This window comes from Lacerta agilis, chromosome 8 (assembly GCF_009819535.1).
Source record: "Lacerta agilis isolate rLacAgi1 chromosome 8, rLacAgi1.pri, whole genome shotgun sequence".
Lineage (NCBI taxonomy): Eukaryota > Metazoa > Chordata > Lepidosauria > Squamata > Lacertidae > Lacerta > Lacerta agilis.
Genome location: NC_046319.1, coordinates 52,137,814 through 52,156,330, shown reverse-complemented (window position 1 = coordinate 52,156,330; position 18,517 = coordinate 52,137,814). Strand labels below are relative to the sequence as shown.

Sequence of the window (18,517 nt, the reverse complement as noted above, 5' to 3'; positions counted from 1 at the left end):
AAACTGAGAGAAACCAGAATTGACAGATAAGCCCATCCTGTTTTCACATATCACAATTATGACTATTCATTACTGTGGCTCTTCAACCGCTTGGCTTGGATACAGTAAAATCTCGGAATGGACAGCTTCCAGTTTTAAAGATACTGCAAACGGGGTTGATGGTGAGCAGAAATCTACAGATTCCTTCAGTCTATTGACTGATTAACTAGATATCCCCACTAGAGGGCACTGTGTCCTTATGGAAATGCTAGAGTTGTTCCAGTTAAAAGGTAGGTGTGGTCTAGAGAAGAAAACCTCAGAACTTGATGCAGTCTCACTCAGAATCAGCGCTGATGCTGGTGTCACTTCTTCGCAGGCAGTGGAGGTGGGAGGGCAGGTGGGGGGCAACCATAAGGCGGCACTTCCTGTTTCGCCTCGTGGCAAAACGGGACACTCCGCCCCCGATTCTTGTGGTTTTGAGTTCATTTCCAGCCTATCAGATTTTGTTTGTGGTGCCTTATCTATGTGAGCCCACCCGCAGCAGGTTACATAACTACACCTGAACCTCAGATGCTCTAAAACAGGGGTGGCTAACCTGTGGCTCTCTAGATGTTGTTGGACTCCAACCCACCTGCCCCAGTGGTCAAGGATGGTGGCAGGAGCTGTGGTCCACCAGTGTCTAAAAAGCCACAGCTTTCCCACCCTGCTCTAAAACCTTTGACATGCAGGTTCCCTATAGATGCAGCTTGGGATGTGTGAGAAAACCCTAAATTCCCAGCAATGCGATTTAATCCCTGTTGCAAAATGCCAACAGCCAATAGGTGTCAGATGTATCCTTTTGCCCTTTCTACTGGCTACTGGGCTACAATTCTGTACTAGTTGCTATTCTTGGTCTCCACTTTTGCCCTTTTCCTACACAAGCATCAAACACGTGCCAGATGCTTGGACAGTGCCTACAACAGACAGGCAAAGAGCACTGTGGGTTCTGGCCTTTTAGCCTCCGTTTTGTTTCCGATTTGCTTAGGCAAATGCTGGAACCAAACTGCAATACAAAGAGTTGGTGCCTGCCTGTCTACCTCAAGTAGCCGCATCTTCTAACAGGGCTCCAAGGACATGACAGGTGGAAGTATCGTCTCTCTCTATCTGTTGAGCTGGGACATTGCATTACAAACCCTTGTTTGCATTTGTGGCCAGGATGGTGCTTCTTCTGTTCAAATGTTTTGTGCCAAGGAAAGTTGTAATCAGCACTAGAATTTTGTGCCACAATTCCCTGCAAGAATTTCCAGATAAGTCTATTGCTTTGAATAGGTTTGGCAGAAAGATGAAAGGGGGAAATGCATCACCCTCTGGAAAGTTTACAAAGATAGGTGCCAGTAGACATCATGAAGTTGTTATAGTAAGTTCCACATTATAACAACAAAAAGAGGTGCTAGTACTGCATACCCTTGTGTACCCCCTGGGGAAAGCACTGATTATACTATGTATTTTGTGTTTTATGCTGTGAACTGCCCTGTGGGCTCTTGATGAAGGGGGGGGTATAAATTTAATAATTGCAAATAATTCACTTACAACTGAACTAATGCATTTGCTGAACAAATACTGTACAGTCAAACCTCGGTTCTCAAACAGCTCCATTTTCAAACGTTTTGGATCCTGGACGCCGAAAACCTGGAAGTAAATGCCCCGGTTTTTTAACCGTTTTTCAGACCCTGAACGTCTGACGTGGCTTCTGCATGAGTGCAAGAAGCTCTTGCAACCAATCGGAAGCCGTGCCTCGGTTGTCGAACGTTTTGGAAGTCAAACAGTCTTCCTGAACGGATTACGTTTGACAACCAAGGTTTGATTGTAGACATTTTTCGTGGGACTCGCTCCCTGCTGTTGTTTGCATCTATCCTGAGAGACAATGGAGTGTGCCTTGGGGTGGGGAGTGAAGTCAAACCGTTGCGTTAACAGCACTGAAGTGACCTCCCTGGGGCACAAGCCTGGGCAGTTTGTATGGAGGTCCTGGGCTGCCCAGATGACAAGACCCCACTCTGGGACTCTTAGCAGGGGGCTCTGCGCCGAAGCTACGCGGCCTTCTGTACTCGGGAAAAGTCCACGTCTGTTGGCGCGCCATCAGAGGAGACGTCCCGCTCCTCTAAGAAGGAAGCCTCCCCCCCCCCCCGCCGGGCTTTCCTTCCGAGTCCCGTTCCAGTCGGGCTCCGGCTGTTGACTGCGAGCTTTCCTTGCGCCTCCCCGAGGGGCTGCCCGCCTGGGGCCTTGATCGGCGCAGAAGGGAAGTATTCCGAGAGGCGGGACGGGAGGCACGAGATTCCGGAGATTTTGGCGCCTCCGCCCTCCGGGAGGGGCCGAGCTCCAGTCCGCTAGCCCGCCCCTTGCTCGCTCTCTCGCCCGCCTGCTTTCCGGGTGGGCGCCGTCGACGCCGCCGCCTGGCGCACTCGGGGCTGACCGGAGCGCAGCGCCTCCACCTCCCATCCTGCCGCTGCTCACCCACGGCTCTTTCCCGAGGGCTCCTCCGCCCAGGCGAGGCAGGCAGGGCGAGGCGGGAGCCCAGCTGGGAGGAGTCGCCGATTCCGCTGTTGCTGCTGGTGGACGATAGGCAGCGGGCGGAGGGAGCGATCTGCCGGGCAGCGGCGCTGCTCTCCGCCGGGAGACTCCGCTGAAGCGCGCTCGGCTCCCGCGCCGAGGCAAACGACCGCTTGGGCTCGCCCTGCCCGCGGTGAGGAGCGCCCGAGCGGTGAGTACGAGGCAAGGGACGAGGGGTGTGTGTGGGACTGGGAACCCCCTCCCTGTGCCATTGCGTCGCGATCCCTTCCCAAGCTTGCAGGCTGCCTCTTTTTGCTTCTTCCTTTGCTGCTGGGAGTTCTGTTCACACGTGCCGCCGTACCAGACGCGAGTTTGTCGCGGAACGGGCGCTCGTGGAGCCCCCTCCCCATGCCATATCTAGCTGACACACGTGTTCGGTGAACACAAGTTTGCCCCCACCTGTTGGTCTCGTGTTTCCAAGGCCAGTGTTTTAAAACACAGCTTACTGTATTGGGTTCGTTTATTTTCTGAAGAACGGGTTGCGTGTGCGTCGAGACTCGAGAGCCGCCTCTTTCGGTTCGGAGTGAACCTGCAATTCTGCATGCTTCTGCCTTGGGAGATGCTGATGAGAATGGCTGAAAAGTGGGAGAGAAACGTTGGAGACAACGAAGCAGAACCCTAGAGCAGAGACACGTTGGAGACAAGGAGGCAGGAATCCCAAAAAGGGTGTTTCTGTGTGAGTGCAGAGTGCCTTAAACACAGCCAACCCACACATCGCTATGGTCAGGGGGAATGGGCTTCCATGTTAAAGAGAAGCAAGCAGACTGAGGCGCTAGCATCTGCCCTTTTTAAAGTGGGATTTTGGGTGACCCTCCCTCCCCTTCTCAAGCACACCTGGTTGCTTGGTTTATTTTTGCAGGGTGCTCTCTTGGCAGACTGTGGAAGGCAGCAGTGTCTTGGGGAAAAGAAAGGCAGGGTAGAGATGCAATAAATACTTTAAAGAAAAATATTTCAATAATTTGTATGCTACTTAGTTACAGTAGTAATTAATTACAGCAGTTAAAAGCAGCCTTCTAAAAAGCAATTTAAAACTCCCAGAAGCCATTGCCTACTCTCAAACAGTTTCAGTGTTGCCAGAATGCAGAATGCCGCATGTGGGGACCACCAGCCCATTGTGCTTTCTTTCTAGGGTTGAAGCTCAGTCTAACCTGATGCACCTGTGCACAGTTTGCTCATTCACACCTGTTAACAGGTCTCTCCAACAGGAGAGGTGTAAAGCTCCAAATTAGTCTGTCCCATCTAGTTTTCTCTGCATGTTTTGAACTACAACTCCCATCAGTCCCTGCAGCCAGCAGCACCAGTGGTCAGGGATGATGGGAGTTGTATTCCAACAGCACCCCAGAGGGCCGCAGGTTCCTCACCTCTGGCCTAACCCAAAAAGGTTGTTGAGCAACCCTAAGATGCAGTTTCCCTCCACTTCCCTAGGCCCTCTCACCACAAGAACAATGACAACTGCCCTGGGGTCCCTCTTCCATTGGGTTTGCCGTGGGCTTTTGTTGGTATGGTGTTCTGTCTATGGGATGTAGTCACCAGTGCTGCTTGTGATTCCGCTTTTTTACAAAAGATACTCCCCGCACCTGTGCCAGCAGGTGCTTGTCAATATTTAGAACTATATCTGCTGTTACCCATTCCTCTTTGGTTTTGTAGCATTGGGGGTTTGAAAACTGACTTTAGAGAGACTTTGCATTGTGGGGCTAATTTTTTTTTACCGGTATATAAAGTGGCTTACATAAGGCAAGATAGCTTTTTTAAAATAAGGAATATACAATTCAGTGTTGACTGCTTCATTGAGTTAACTGCAGCTGAAATGTAAATGGAAACTAGTGTTAAATCACACATTTCAACCTCCCAATGGCTGCAGTTGTTACTTGCTTGTGTGAAACTGTTCTAATTCATCTCCTTGGAGCACTACTTCATCTTTTCCTTCATTGGAGGTTTATTATTGGAGGTTTATTATTATTATTATTATTATTATTATTATTCAATGGAATGATAGCAAATGTAGTAACTCTGTATGTCCTGAAATGTCCCAATTGGGGAGCTTCACACAGGTGTCTGGTGGGCCACAGTGAGAACAGGATGCTGGATGAGATGGGACACCTGTGTCCTGACCTGGCAAGTCTCTTTTTGTAGGTTCTTACGAAGAGCGTATTATATTCCTTTAAAAAGGGGGAAAGATTGGGGTGGCAGGGGAGTGTAGAAACAGCATCCACCACAAAGAAACAGAATTGGGGAGAGGAGGTCTACATGAGAGGAGAGGGGAGAAAATATCATAGTGTATAGAGAGATAAATGGTGTTCTGTTTTAGTTAACTGAATTATTAGGAAGAACTTTCTGGCAGTAAGAGCTGTTTGACAGTGGAACAGACTCCCTCCAAAGGTGGCGGACTCTTCTCCATTGGAGGTTTTTCAACAGAGGTTGAGATGCCCTCTCTGTCAGGGATGCTTTAGTTGTGACTCCTGCGTTGCAGGGAGTTGGGCTAGATAACGCTTAGGGACCTTTCAAAATTTACATGGAGTGTTTGTCCCACTCTAACTCCTAGAGGAGCCCAGGGTGGAATTAAATATATAATGAAAACAACTTGAAATATTTAAAGCAATGAAAAAAACCTGAAACCATTAAGAGCATCCAAAAATCACTTAAGAACAGTCCCATATCACCATTATTCTATGGCCGTGCTGGCCTGGGCTGGTGGGAATTTTATTTCCAAACACCCAGAGGGCACCAGACTTGGGAAGGCTGTTCTCAGCCAATAATGTCCAACCTGCGTGCCTTGGAAGAGCCGCCCATGTGCTTTGGTACAGTAGGTGAAACTCCAGTGAACTCTGAAGAGCTCATCTGTAAATGAGGATCCCCAATGCATCTCTGCATGAGTCATTGCCCTGGTAGTTTTGCTGCATCTCGGAAGAGGTTTTTTTTTTGTGAAGAGGCCCAGCCAAATGAAGAGGCCCAGGCAAATCAGCAGTCCCAACAGAAGCACAATAGCATGGGGGTCCTCTGAGCATACAGAGCCGCTACATACCAAGGCAGTTCATTGCACTTGTCTGCACTGGTTTCAGAGTTTGAAGCCAGATTCGTGACTGGATGGCCAGGGATTGAGCCTTCTGCGTGCAGAACAGATGCTCTACCACCTTCCCTGATGGCTTCTCAGAGGACCTGTGACTTACACCTTTGGAAACATGAAGGTGAACCATATCTATCAGAAGTTGGGACGTGCTGTTGCAGAGGTTGGGGTTCCAGTCTTCCTTGGCACTTGGTTTGGATCTGGGAAATAAGCACACACACTGTTCTCCTCTGTGAGATCTCCCCCTGCTTTGTTCTTTTTTAAAGCTCTGCCTGATACTGCATTGATGTTTTGCCTGTATAAACTCAAGTTCCCGTCTTCACCTGTGTTTTGTGTGTGTGTGTGTGTGAAATCTCCTTTCAACCTTCGCAAAGGCCATGGCAGGGAGATGGAGGCTGGCTCTGTTTGCAGCAGGTTATGCCCTGGTGCAACTCAGTGGCACTTGCACTGTTGAATCAGGGGCTAGATGAGATCTCGTAACCCCATTAATCCATCTTGATTTTGCATTTGGTTCTGGAAAATTGCTGTAATTACTGTGTCCTACTTGTTTCACTCTTTCTCTCTCTCCCCCTCTCTCTCCTGCTATTGAATAGATGGTGACTCGCTCTCTGCAGCAGTTATCTGAACAATATATTGGCACTTCCCCAAGATAAGTGGCTGGATCTCTGAAAATGTAGCTGTACAGAGAAAGTTCATTGCTTACAGTTGAGCTGCCTGTTTCTTTTTCATGCCTCCATTCAAATCAGATTCCATCCTCCCTGTCAGAATGCACTTGATCTCTACCAGCTTCTGTGGCTTACAGTACCCAGTTCAGACATTAACACTTACATAGATAAGGTTAAGTAAACCTTGGTTTGGCATGACGTCTAGATGGGGAAACTGTGGTTACTGCCCTTGTTTCATTTCAAGGGACCCTGCAGTGGAGCACTGAGCAGCGCCATAAGTTGAAAGATTACTCTAAAGCTGCAGGTCTTTAAGCTCAACCCATTGTTTGTGTTGTTAACCATGGTTAGCCCAAACAGTGGCTTGGAATAATGTTGACCTGATATGGCATGGCTGATGTTCCTTGCACTCATCCACTGTCAAAGGAAGGCTGGAAAGGGCTCAGAGGTCAGCTGATCCAAGTCCTGGTCTTGGGGCAAGGCAAAAAGGTCTAAGGGTTAGAGACTTTTGCCCGTCCAGGCCCATTGTGAAATGAGAGCACGTCCACCAGTGAGATTTAATTACTTCACTCCATTAAGTGGGTAGTTCTTCTGATTGCTTGTGTCTTGAACTGGGCATGTTCCCTTGGCCTCTGTTTCTCCCCAGTCCTTGGAGGCAGGCTTAGGCAGAGAAGGGAGGCATCACTCAAGGAGCCACTGAGCTCCCTCCCCCAGCCCAATTCCAGGTAGAAGTGCATGCTTTGCAGGTAGGAATTCCCAGATTCAACCCCCACCAGCAGCATCTCCAGGTAGGGCTGGGAATGTCCCCTGCCTGAAACCCTGGAGAGCCCCTCCCAGACAGTGCAGGCAGTTCTGAGATAGATGGACTCGTGGTCCGACTTGGTATAAGGCAGCTTCCCATATATTTCATTGAAGGAAGAACAAAGGCGATCAATTGAGCCTTAGAGGTCATTTTAATGAGCAGGGCATTGAACTCAGGAAAACAGCACTTGGAGCTTCTGAAAGGCCAGCTCTTTCTAACAGTTCTAGGTCAGAGTGGCAGCTTCCAACTTGAGCGCTGGTGCTCAGGTGTGCCGGAGACAACGTTTGGGCAGATCTGACATTCTGTTCCTTACCATGTTTGTGGGAGGCTATAAAAGTTGTTATATGCTCAAGATTCTCTTGGCCCCTGAGAGATCCGGTAGGGGTGTGAGAGGCTCCAAACCGACCCAGAACTACAGCTTGCTCCTCTGGAATTTCTGGGCTTCTGTGGTTGCATTAGGAATGCATTCAGAACGCGATGCAAAAGGCCTCCAAGCAACTGGTAGTTCCCAGTTCCTCCACTGTGCTCTCTGTCTTTCGAGAATGAGTAAGCTCTCCACTTTTAAAAGCTGTTTTTGGCTAGTTGCCCTCAATTCTTGTGGGTGTGGTTGTTGTTGTTTTTTACAGCAGTAAGCAGATTTCTTCCAAATGTCAGAAGTTGTCAGACTGCTTATCCTTCCAACCTGGCAGAAGCATTTGAGGCCTGGGCAAAGAGGAAAGCCTCTCCTGCCCTCTGCTCTCTGATCCTTTTAACTAGAGACCCCGAGGATTGTCTCTGGGACCTTTGCACGCCAAGCGGATTTCCCTGCCACTGAACTTGAGATGTTTGCCAAGGCGCAAAAGACGAATCCTTATTAAATGATGTCTGATAAAGATTGCTAGAGCCTCTAAGGCTCCAGGCATAGGCAACCTTCGGCTCTCCAGATGTTTTGGCCTACAACTCCCATGATCCCTAGCTAACAGGACCGGTTGTCAGGATGATGGGAATTGTAGTCCAAAACATCTGGAGAGCCGAAGGTTGCCTAGACCATGAGACAGGTGGAATACAGCTTGGTCGGTCTGGCTGTGCTTGGTGGCTGAGGGGGTGGAGCTTGAGCTGGGGGCGGAGCCATTAGCAAAAACTCTCAAACTAAGCAGAACACAGCCTGCTGTGTGTAAACAAACAATCATTTCCAAGCAGGAAGTAGTCTTCAGCTTATTCGGCAATAATGTGGGTCAGGAAGGCATAACACCTTTCTAGCAAATGGATCTGTTGAACAGAAAGACCTCACCTCAGATCTGCATACCAACCTCTTATGCCCAAGTGCTGCAAGACAACTCAATTGGACAGAAGCTCTCTCTCCTGGGGACTGACTGGGCTGGGCACGTGTGTGATGCCTTCTTTTTACTGGCAGGCTGTTAAACATGGCCCTGCAAGCAGAAATCTAGCAGGAAAGGCTTCTTCCATCACTGTGTGTGATGCCAGTAAGAAGCTTTGCTTGCACTCCCAGGGACATGTGTGGATGGTGTAGATTTGGCTGAGGCTCCTGGATGTGCCTGAGGTGGGTTGCCAGGCACCCAGGTGACTCTCAATCATTACAGGGGAGACCCATGTTGAAAACACAGGATGGTTTCCTTCCCCTTTCTTTGGCTGCCTCGTGTGATGCAGCACTGGCCCCTCTCCTCAAGCCATAGGCTAGGTTCTTAATGTTGGAATTGGATTTGTTTGTAAGCTGGATTGGATTTTGCACTCACAGCTGTAATTATAAAGGTTGCCTGCTGCCACAGGAGAGAGAAGTGGGCGTGCTTGTGTAGGTTTCATTCATTGATGCCCATTGAGTATTAGAGGATACATAAAGGTACAGCTGATTGCCACTGCCAAATGGTGTTGTGAGCAGTGCCATGTTGGAGGGGGGTGTCTTTGAGCACGGCCAATCATGTATCGCTAGTCAGACGTAATGGGTTATACTTCCATTCCTGGGGGATCTTTTCAAGTAAGGATCAAAAGCGCCTTGCAGAATAAACATGGTTGGAGGGATAACACGGCACCATAGAGATCCGGATACCAATTATGGGGAAGAGGGTGGTGCATTGGATACTGCTTTCTGTGCTAGACCATTGATCGTCCAACTCAGTATTGGCAGTGACTCTTCAGAGTATCTGGCAGGAGTCTCTCCCAACACTACCTGCCGGGACCTTCTGCATGCAAGGCTGAGGCTCTGCCACTGAGATACAGCCCTTCCTGTAGTGGATCCATTCTTTTGGATTATCCCATTTCCTGGGAAAACAAGATGGCGCCTTCTCAGTTCCAGGCACAGAAGCCAACCAAGACTGGCAGCCGAATCTGACTCCAGCAAGGGGAGTGCTCAGGCTCAGAGTGGGTTAACTGCCCATTCCTCTTCATTAACAAACTACATCTCTCATTCTTTGGGGGGAAGTCATGATGGTTTAAAGTGGCATCACGGTTCTTTAAATGTATGGTGTAAATGTGGCCTTGGACCATTTACTCTTTGTTTAGGGAACTTTGTTCCCTTTCATGCATTGAAAAGTGTAAGCAAACTGGAACTCACTTCACTTCCAGGGTGGCTAGTAGCATTAGCAGTGCTTTAGTAGTCATTTTAAAATGATTATTTAAGGTTCAAGAAGAATTTTTATCAGAGTAGATGAGCCATGCCGGGACACTTTTTTCCTGTCTCCCCCCCCCCCCACTAATCTGAGGTGTTTGACAGGCCTTGCTGTGTATTTAAGCTCTGAGCAGGATTTATTTTAGTTGTATGCTAATATTTTAATACATTTTAAAATGCATTGGTATCCTTCTTGAGGTTCTAGGGGTGGGGATCGCCATAGGTTTGATAAATTGTTCATGCATCCTCTTCATTTTGAAGCCCACCCCATTGGCTCACAGCAGAGAACACGTTTGCTGCAAAACTCCATATTGCCTTGCTTAAACCCTAGCTTGCTTGCTTGCTTTTTCCATGGCCACCAAAAGTCAATATGAATTGTGGTCAAAGTTTGCTTTGTTTCTGGAAGAACCCTGTCCTTGTTCTAGGCATGCTTTGGAATAAACCGGCAGAATCCTGACTGCACCACCTCAGAATGCAGATGAGTGGGGGAATCACATTTTTAAAACACTTATCTGTGAAAACCCCTCAGTGAATATCACCCCTGTGCCACAGGTCCAGAACAAAGACCTCCTTCCTAGTCTGCTAAAAACAACAACAACAACAACCCTCCAAACTCCTTGCAAATAGAAAAGTAGTGCAACAAAGGTCTAGGATGGATTCCCCCCCTTCCTATTTTACTTTCGGGGAATCGTGGCTGATTTTTTGTTTGATTTTAATCATTGGAAAACTGTATTTCCCAGTCTGCAGTCTACAGCGGTAATGTTCATTCTGCTGCTGCAAGACTCTCCCTTCTGACTCTCCTGCCCCAAAGCCTCGCATGGCCTGTCCCCATCACCTGCATGTTGCTTGTGACAGGGCCCTCTTGTGCACTGGATCTCCAAAAGAATGGGGACTCTGGGATCGTGCAGAGCCTGTATGTGTACATTCCCCTTTTCACTTGTCTCACTGAATGTGAAGATCTCGGAGGTAGGGCTCATAGAAGCTGGGGGAGGCGGTTCTCTTGTCCACTCCATGCACTCTATGTTCACAGGGAGTGGCCCAAGTAAACATCCTTCTACAACTTGTGCTTTGATGAGTTTCCAGGTAATGCCCTTCTGTATCCCCTTGTGGGCCCGGTTTGAAGCACCAGTTACAAGCATGGCCAGGACTGGTCTCTTAATCTCCACTGTCATGAGCTGACATAACGATGGAGGCAATCTCTTAGACCTGCTGGGTCCAGGGTGTGTGTGTTGTGTGTGTTTGTGTTTGTGTGGGTGTCTTTGTGTATACACATACAATCTCTGTAATGCATACATCAATAAGAGACTGGAGCTTGCTCTGACTGGCCAGTGTCCTTTCCCCCTTTTCTCTGGTCCCATCTGCCACAAACCGCCTTGTGGATGGGAACATTGGAGGTCGACCCCTCTTCCAGGAGGCCTGGCTGCTTGATCTTCCTTTTCAGTGTGTAAACCTTGGTATATCCATTGTATCTTATCAATGTTTTGGCACCAAGCCAACAAACAAGATGCAGAATGACTAAATATATGACACAAAATATTTATTTTTTGCACTTCATATATGCAAATATGAATGGTGTCCCCATCTTTCCTCCAAGCAGCTTGTGGCAGCCTGGTCCCTCCCACTTCATTCTTTCCCCTCCCAACATCCCTGGGAGGTTGGTTAGACTGAGACCAAAGTCACCTAGTGAGCATCATAGCCAAGTATAAATTTGGAGCCAGGTCTCCCTGGCCCTCCTGTGGTGTTCTAGCCCCTGGGGGGTGGGGAGCTGGTGATCATCAAATGCTATTGGGTTCCCAACTCCCATCAACCTCACAAGCATGGCCAGTGGACTCAAGGATGATGGGAGTTGTAGTCCTCCAGTGATACGTGGTGGGCTAGAGGTCCCTTTCCCCTATGCTAGTCCTGACCCTAGTCCTGGCTCTAAAGTAGACCTGGAGCGCCTTTGTCTTCAGTGCTGGCTCCAGGGGATCTTGGGCAGGATGCCCTCAAAGGATTCCTTCCACTGCCATTGGTGCCAGCTGTTGCTTGGCAGAGCCAAGGAAGAAGCAGACGGTGAGCCTGCCCCTCTTTCTTGACACTCCTGCTGCTGTTTTCTTGCTCTTCCCCTCTGGGCCAGAGGGAGCAGGTTGCAGTCTTGAAGGAGCTGGTCCAGGGGGTTCAAGCCAATGGGCCCCTCTACTGGGGTGTGGGGCTATTGACAGATGCCTGACCATGCCAGCCCTTGGCTCCAGCGCTGTTCACCTTGACCAGACGAGCATCAGATTCACCCTATGGCAGTGTCTTGTTGCAGTTTTGTGAAGTGGGCTTCTTAAGGCCTTTGCTGGGTTCCCTCCTTGCTTTAGATTGGGGCTGTTCTTAATTAGCTTTACTCATTAGCTTTGTTTGGCTTGCTGCCTTGCATAATGGCAAAAAACCGTGATGGCAAGGTGGAAAGGAGCGATCCAAAAAGCATCCCAGTAGAACAAGATTCCTGTCCGCTCTCCAATCACCTGCTGAGGATGGGGTGAAAATCGAGGGAGATGCTTTTTTAATGGATCCATTTAAGAAACAACCCCAAGCTCTTCTCTTTGGTCTGGCTTTCATGAGCTAGGCTCTCTTGTTCCTGTTCTCAGCCCCTTTTGTATGGACCGTGTGCATGTGGAGCAAGTTTGTTTTCTGCTGCTCCAGAGGGGAGGACCTGAGCGAATGGCCTCCAATGACAAGATAGGAGATAACAACTAAAGGTTAGGAAGAACTTTCTGAGGCTAAGAGCTGTTCGTGGACTGGACTGGCTCGGAAGGTGGTGGACTCTCCTTCATTTGAGGCTTTTAAGCAGGGGTTGCGTGGCCATCTGCCAGGGGTTCTCGAAGGTGGTGGTAGCAAAGGCTCCATCTTCCAAGAACTAGGGAGCTTCACAGGTATCTTTTGCTCAATTACTAAGTGTGACCCAGCAGCTCTTCACCGCTTGACTGGTGGTTGGGTCATGGTCAACAACTGAGGAAGATGCTCCATGATTCTGATTCTGTGCCCTCTAGTCAGGGGCGTAGCTAGGTAAATTGGTACCCGGGGGCAAAAAATTTTTTGTCACCCCCCCCCCAGGCATGGGAAGGTCAGGTGGTACCCCCCCATTGACCACCACCCCCCGCAAAAATGGTTTTACGTTATTTCATATTTTCTTACAAAGGAATAATAACAAGTAATAATAATAAAACCCCTTTTATTTATATCCCACCCTCCCCGGCCAAAGTCGGGCCCAGGGTGGCTAACACCAGATATATAACATTGGTATAAAATCAAACAATAATTAAATTACCTCTTAAAAACCTCTCAAAGTCTAATTAGATGGCTTTCCACAGGGTTAGGTTTGGGAACAGTAAGTGCTCTTTGAACTGAAATTTCAGCCTTCAAGGAAAACAGCCAAGTGAACAGGTATTTTGGTGGAGGAGGGTCAAGATATTAACCGATATGCATGAAATTTCATTTATAGCTATATAATCCCCAGTTTAGTAAGATAAGACCTTCGGAGCAGGCATTTTCAAAAAAAAATTCAAAAAAAAATCGATTTTTTTTCTTCAAAAAAAATTTCCTTGCTAATTTGTCACCCCCTCCATTATGGAACCCGGGGCGGCCAACCCCCTCGCCCCCCTTGCTACGCCCCTGCCTCTAGTAACACTTGAAGTGGCACCTGCAGCTTGATCAATGACCTCTGGAGGTTACCTGCAGCTGCCAGTGAGATCGGCAAGTGGCATTAATTGTGGGAATCAGAAGTGTGAGGGTTCTTCCCTCTTGCGGTTTCCAGCAACTATAAATCAGAAGCGCTTCTGCCTCTGCCTGGTTAGTAGTCACTGACGGCCTTCTCCTCTGTGAATTTGTCTAATCCCGTTTTGAAGTTGTCTAGGTTGGTGGCCATCACTGCCTCCTTTGGGGGCAAGTGCAATAGTTTTATCTCTGCACTGTCTAAATAAGTAGACTTTAATGGACCTAGCTTAGCCATAATAAATTCGCTGGGTCTACTCTGAGTAAAACGTAGTTGAGAACACCCCCTCGTTTTTAATTTGGAGGGTTGTCAGTGCCTTTTCTTGCGCTCATTGTTCAAGCTGGGTGGGCAGGACATGCTGTTTTTAAATACATTGTCAGATGAGTGTTTTATTCTGATTTAAAGATAAAGAACCATGCGAAAGGGAGGTGGGAGCCTTGAAGTTTTCACCAACACCCAGTGAGCAGACCCACAGGTCACCTGGTTGCAGCCTCCCATACAATACTGTGATGCCCTGTAATTATAGCAATTGTTTCTAAATTTGGTTCTACACATATATGAATCAGCTTATGCAAATTTTATACAAATCTCTGTCCTCATTTGTCCTTTTTTATTTTGTGTGCATGTGATTTTTTCCCTTTCTTTTTGGCCCTAAGATACAAACTTTGACAGAGGTTTGTATATTAACCCAGGCAACTGAATATAGCACAGTCCCAATTGTGTGACAGTGCCCATGGCATCTCTGATTAGAAGCACAATTTCTTTCCCAAAGGTGTTGCTCTTACTGACTTCAAAGGGAAAGGACTTTCCTGCGCATCCATGTACGTAAGGTATTGTCTATCAAAGTTGGGGAAGCTATTTGTCACCTACAGCAGGGAAAACCCCATGTGGCTCTCCAGGGTCTCTCTATTTAGTGCTTGGCGAATTTCGAATGCTGTGGAAAGTGTCCTGGAACTCTGACCATGCCTCTTGCTTGTATGGGTGGTGGATAAAGACAGGCATGTGTGTGGAGGTAAAAGGAACATTTGCTGCTCTGCCCACCTTTCCTTCTAGCTCTGCCTCTTACTTGCCCATGGCCTTCTGAAAATTGCCCAGGTAGGAATGCAGCTCCTTGGGCTGGGGAAAGTTCGCTTCCGCTGACCTGCAGGAATCCTGCTTCCAAACCCTTCTCCAGCAGCTTGAAGTGGTGCCGCCCAAGGAACACTTTCCACTTGACCCTGCGAACTGGCCCCAAGTGCACTACGGTTGCATCTCACGTGGGGGTTCGGTTCCAAGGGTTCTCCGTCTACGTGGAAATTGTGTACATCCAAACCAGTGGAACAGCCCTGCGGCTAGCAGGTATGGGAGAGAGAACTCTCCTTTACTCCCAGGACCCATACGCTGAGCAGGCCTCGTCCCCCTAACCCCCCCCCCAAACACACAAGCAAGGCAGGGAGCTTAAAATCTCTACACTGGAAAACCTTAAAAAGATCTGGCACAGAGAGAGCTTCTAAGCTCTCTGTCTTGCTTCGTTTAAGTGGTGCAGTTTCAACCAGCTGACCTTCAACTGTGTAAGTTCGATATCACACAGGTTAAATGCGCATAAGCTGCAATTGTACTGTAGAGCCAGTGTGGTGTAGTGGTTAAGAGCGGTGGACTCGTAATCTGGTGAACCGGGTTCACTTCCCCGCTCCTCCACATGCAGCTGCTGGGTAACCTTGGGCTAGTCACACTTCTCTGAAGTCTCTCAGCCCCACTCACCTCACAGAGTGTTTGTTGTGGGGGAGGAAGGGAAAGGAGAATGTTAGCCGCTTTGAGACGCCTTCGGGTAGTGAAAAGCGGGATATCAAATCCAAAACTCTTCTTCTTCTTCTAGTTGCAAATAAATCTCAGCACCCCTTCCCTACATTGCTGCTGGATCCAGCTGAGCACATGACTTGTGGTCGGATCTCCCCCCCCCCCAAAAAAGAACAAAAATCTGTCTTTAACCTTACGGTGTGTTATTAGTACAGTTGGAAACTCCGTGTTGCCCGCCCGCAAGTGGTGATTATCTACTAGAGCTCTGCAACTCAGCGTTTCCACTCAGTGAGACTCACTTTTCTTTTAATTGCACCTTTTGAATTGTCCTGTGAGTCTCCTTCCTCTTATCTTTTCCTCTCCTCCCCCCCCCCGCCCCCAATCCATTCTGCCAGGCTCCTTAGCTATGTGTTAGCCAGGCCTGGCGTCTCTTGCATTCCACCGACTCTTTCCGTTCTGTCGGCGTAAACTGATCCAAAGAATCCCCACGCTTGCAGACACACGCGAGATCACGATGTGTTCCATCTTTAGCTTGCAGAAGTCTATTGAGATTGAAGGTGAGTATTTGGGAGACCCTTTGACCCTCTGCTCTGTCTCCAGATCTGCCCCCACCCTCTGCTGGCTCAGACTTCTTAAGAAAAAAAAAATCCCACCTCATATCTTCCACCCAGAGGCAGACACCAAGGACTCGGTTCTAATCCCTGGTTAAGTCTACAGGTTTGTCTTTCTACGAAGCAGACACTGTGGAACTTTTTCTGTGAGTCTGCTGTGCAATTTGATGTTATTTTTTGTTGGTGCATCTCTGTTTTTATCCCCGGTGATGATGGTGTGTGTGGAAAATGCTTGGTATTTAAGTTGCTTTCAAAAACTGCTTTGGAGAACTGTGCACCTTCTCTTTGAAACAGCAGGGCTGTCTTAAGCATATGCGGCGCCGTGGTGCAAAGATCCGCCCGGCGCCCCCCCCCCCCGGTTGCCCAGTCCCAGGCGTGCAGGAGGGCGGAGCCAGCCGGCCACTTCAGGGTCTCGCTGGCTTGGTCACCCCTGAACTCATGGCACAGAGCCGTCCGCAGAAGAGCCCGCTGCGGTGCTCCGACCAATGGGCGGGCTCTTCCCCGGACTTAACTCTCAGGCCCCGGACTCTTGGCCTGGTGGCCCTGAGAGCCCGATGCCTGGGTGTCCCGCACCCCTAGCACCTATGGGTAAGACGGCCCTGGCTAAAGTCCTGCTTGATGTCATTGTACATGACAAATCTTTGCTGGAAGATACAGTGGTACCTTGCTTTGCAGCTGCTTTGGATTACAACCGTTTTGGATTACAACCACGTCAAACCCGGAAGTGCTTGTTCCTTTTTTTTGGATTACAACCCATTTGGGGGGGGATTACAACCCATTTTGGGGGGGGAGGCCCCATTGGTGAAAGTGCACTTTGGGTTACAACCTGTTTTGGTTTACAACCGGACCTCTGGAAGGGATTATGGTTGTAAACCAAGGTACCACTGTACTAGAGAATCCACTCTGGTCAGTGACCGAAATCGATTCATTCTTGCTAGAGAATCTCCACTGGTAGGAACTTAACTCCTCTCATGTATATGAAGCTTCTTCACATGGAGTCTAACCATTGGTTCCTCTAGAGTAGACCTGCAACTCCCATCATTCCCAGCTGGCAATGCAGAGGCTGGTGGGAGTTTTGTAGCCAAAATATATGAAGGGTAGCGGGATGCTGTGCCACCTGACAACTTCAGTCCTTTTTGTCCCTTGCAGGGTTCCGTACACAGTCGTTCTGTAAACCTAGAGTGGGGAACCTGCATCCATCCATGTGTTTTTGGACTACAACTCCCATCATCCCTGACCATTGGCCATACTCATTGAGGCTGATAGGAGCTGCAGTCCATGAGTAAGCCACCTTTGTGTTAGGATTGTAGGCCCTTAGAATTGGGACATGTTTGGTGTTGGCCCCACAGCTGGCAGGTGCTGCTGGGTAGGGGAAATATTGTTGGCCTATGGATGAGGGAGAAATTCAAGTTAGTATCCATTTAAAGATGAATTTAGCAAATGTGTGTTTTCCAAAACAATAAAGCTGGGGTTGTTTTGGAAAGCTATGTACGGTAAGCTGCGATAGTTCAGTCAGTAGCGGGTGAGACTCTTAATCTCAGGGTCATGGGTTCGAGCACCACAATGGGTGAAAGATTCCTGCACGGCAGGGGTTAGGACTAAACTATCCTCGTAGTCCCTTCCAACTCTACGGTTTTGTGATTCTGCTGTTCTGATTCTGTGGTAGAGTGCTCCTGTGTTTGAATCCTGCTTGCTGGTTTCCTACAATTCTATGAGGACACTGTCATCCTTTGCAGTTTGTGCCTATCTAAATTTGCAATGCACTTCTACAACCAAAATGCATATGTTAGGGGGAAAGTGTACATAAGAATTAATTTATTGGTGAAACTAACATTTTATTAGGAGAAATTACTTGCAAAAATGTTTTCATTAGTCAACACGGCATACCAAAAAAAATCAATAAAATACAAAGGACTTTTCATTAAAAAAAAATTAATAGTGAATTGTTGCAGATATGTGTACTAAATGTCAGCTTGGAAAAAGAAGAGTCCCAAAATTGGCAAGGTCCTTACTTTTGAACAATAATTTTTATTAATTTTCAATTACAATCAAATAATAGCCTCATTATAACAATACCAAATTATAATACAATTACTAATACCAGTCATTCAAAGACCGGATTATATAATTTAGGTGGCCACCCGCTCACTAGATTTGATGATTTTCTTTATTTCTGCATTCCAAAATCTTAATTTCAATTACATTCCGGTCAAAATAATAATCCCTTATACAACAACTGCAATATTAACAACTTCTATTCGTGTTGACACATTAAATGATTTATAGAACTCAGACTACTGTATATCCTTGTTCTTCCTGTGTGTGGCCATTATTCTGTCCGTGGTGTTTCTTCCTGTCCATGTAAAATGTTATGTGTATCTTTTCCCGGTTGTTGCTGTTATCCGTCATGTCTTGGGCGGAGCTGATACCCCAGGCAAGGTCCTTTCTTCCCTGATTCTACAAGTAACTCATAAGGAGGGTATCTGAAGAAGTGTGCATGTACACGAAAGCTCATACCAAGAACAAACTTAGTTGGTCTCTAAGGTGCTACTGGAAGGAATTTTTTATTTTATTTTGTTTTTCAAAAGGAGGGATGGTAGTTCAGTGGGAAAGCAGGTGTCTGTATGCAGAAAGTCCCACTATCAATTGGCAAGATAGAAAAGTGGTTCCCAAACTTTTTCACACCCCTGCCTTCTTGA

At 47.8% G+C, this 18,517-nt stretch overlaps 1 protein-coding gene across 3 annotated transcripts in view; it reads left to right on the top strand.

The window, feature by feature from the left end:
- The first annotated feature begins 2,575 nt into the window (after positions 1–2,575).
- The window catches only part of CPNE2 (copine 2), a 75,012-nt gene continuing 59,070 nt past the window's right edge, over positions 2,576–18,517 (top strand). The window contains exon 1 of one of the 3 annotated variants that reach the window (XM_033157453.1): positions 2,576–2,716. Coding sequence is in view for 1 of the 3 variants with exons in the window: in XM_033157452.1 (XP_033013343.1) it covers positions 15,722–15,764 (43 nt within the window). In the remaining 2 variants the exon portion in view is untranslated. Of the gene's footprint in view, positions 2,717–15,703; positions 15,765–18,517 lie in introns of those variants that run through there. The other 2 variants (XM_033157454.1, XM_033157452.1) reach the window with 2 other exon arrangements.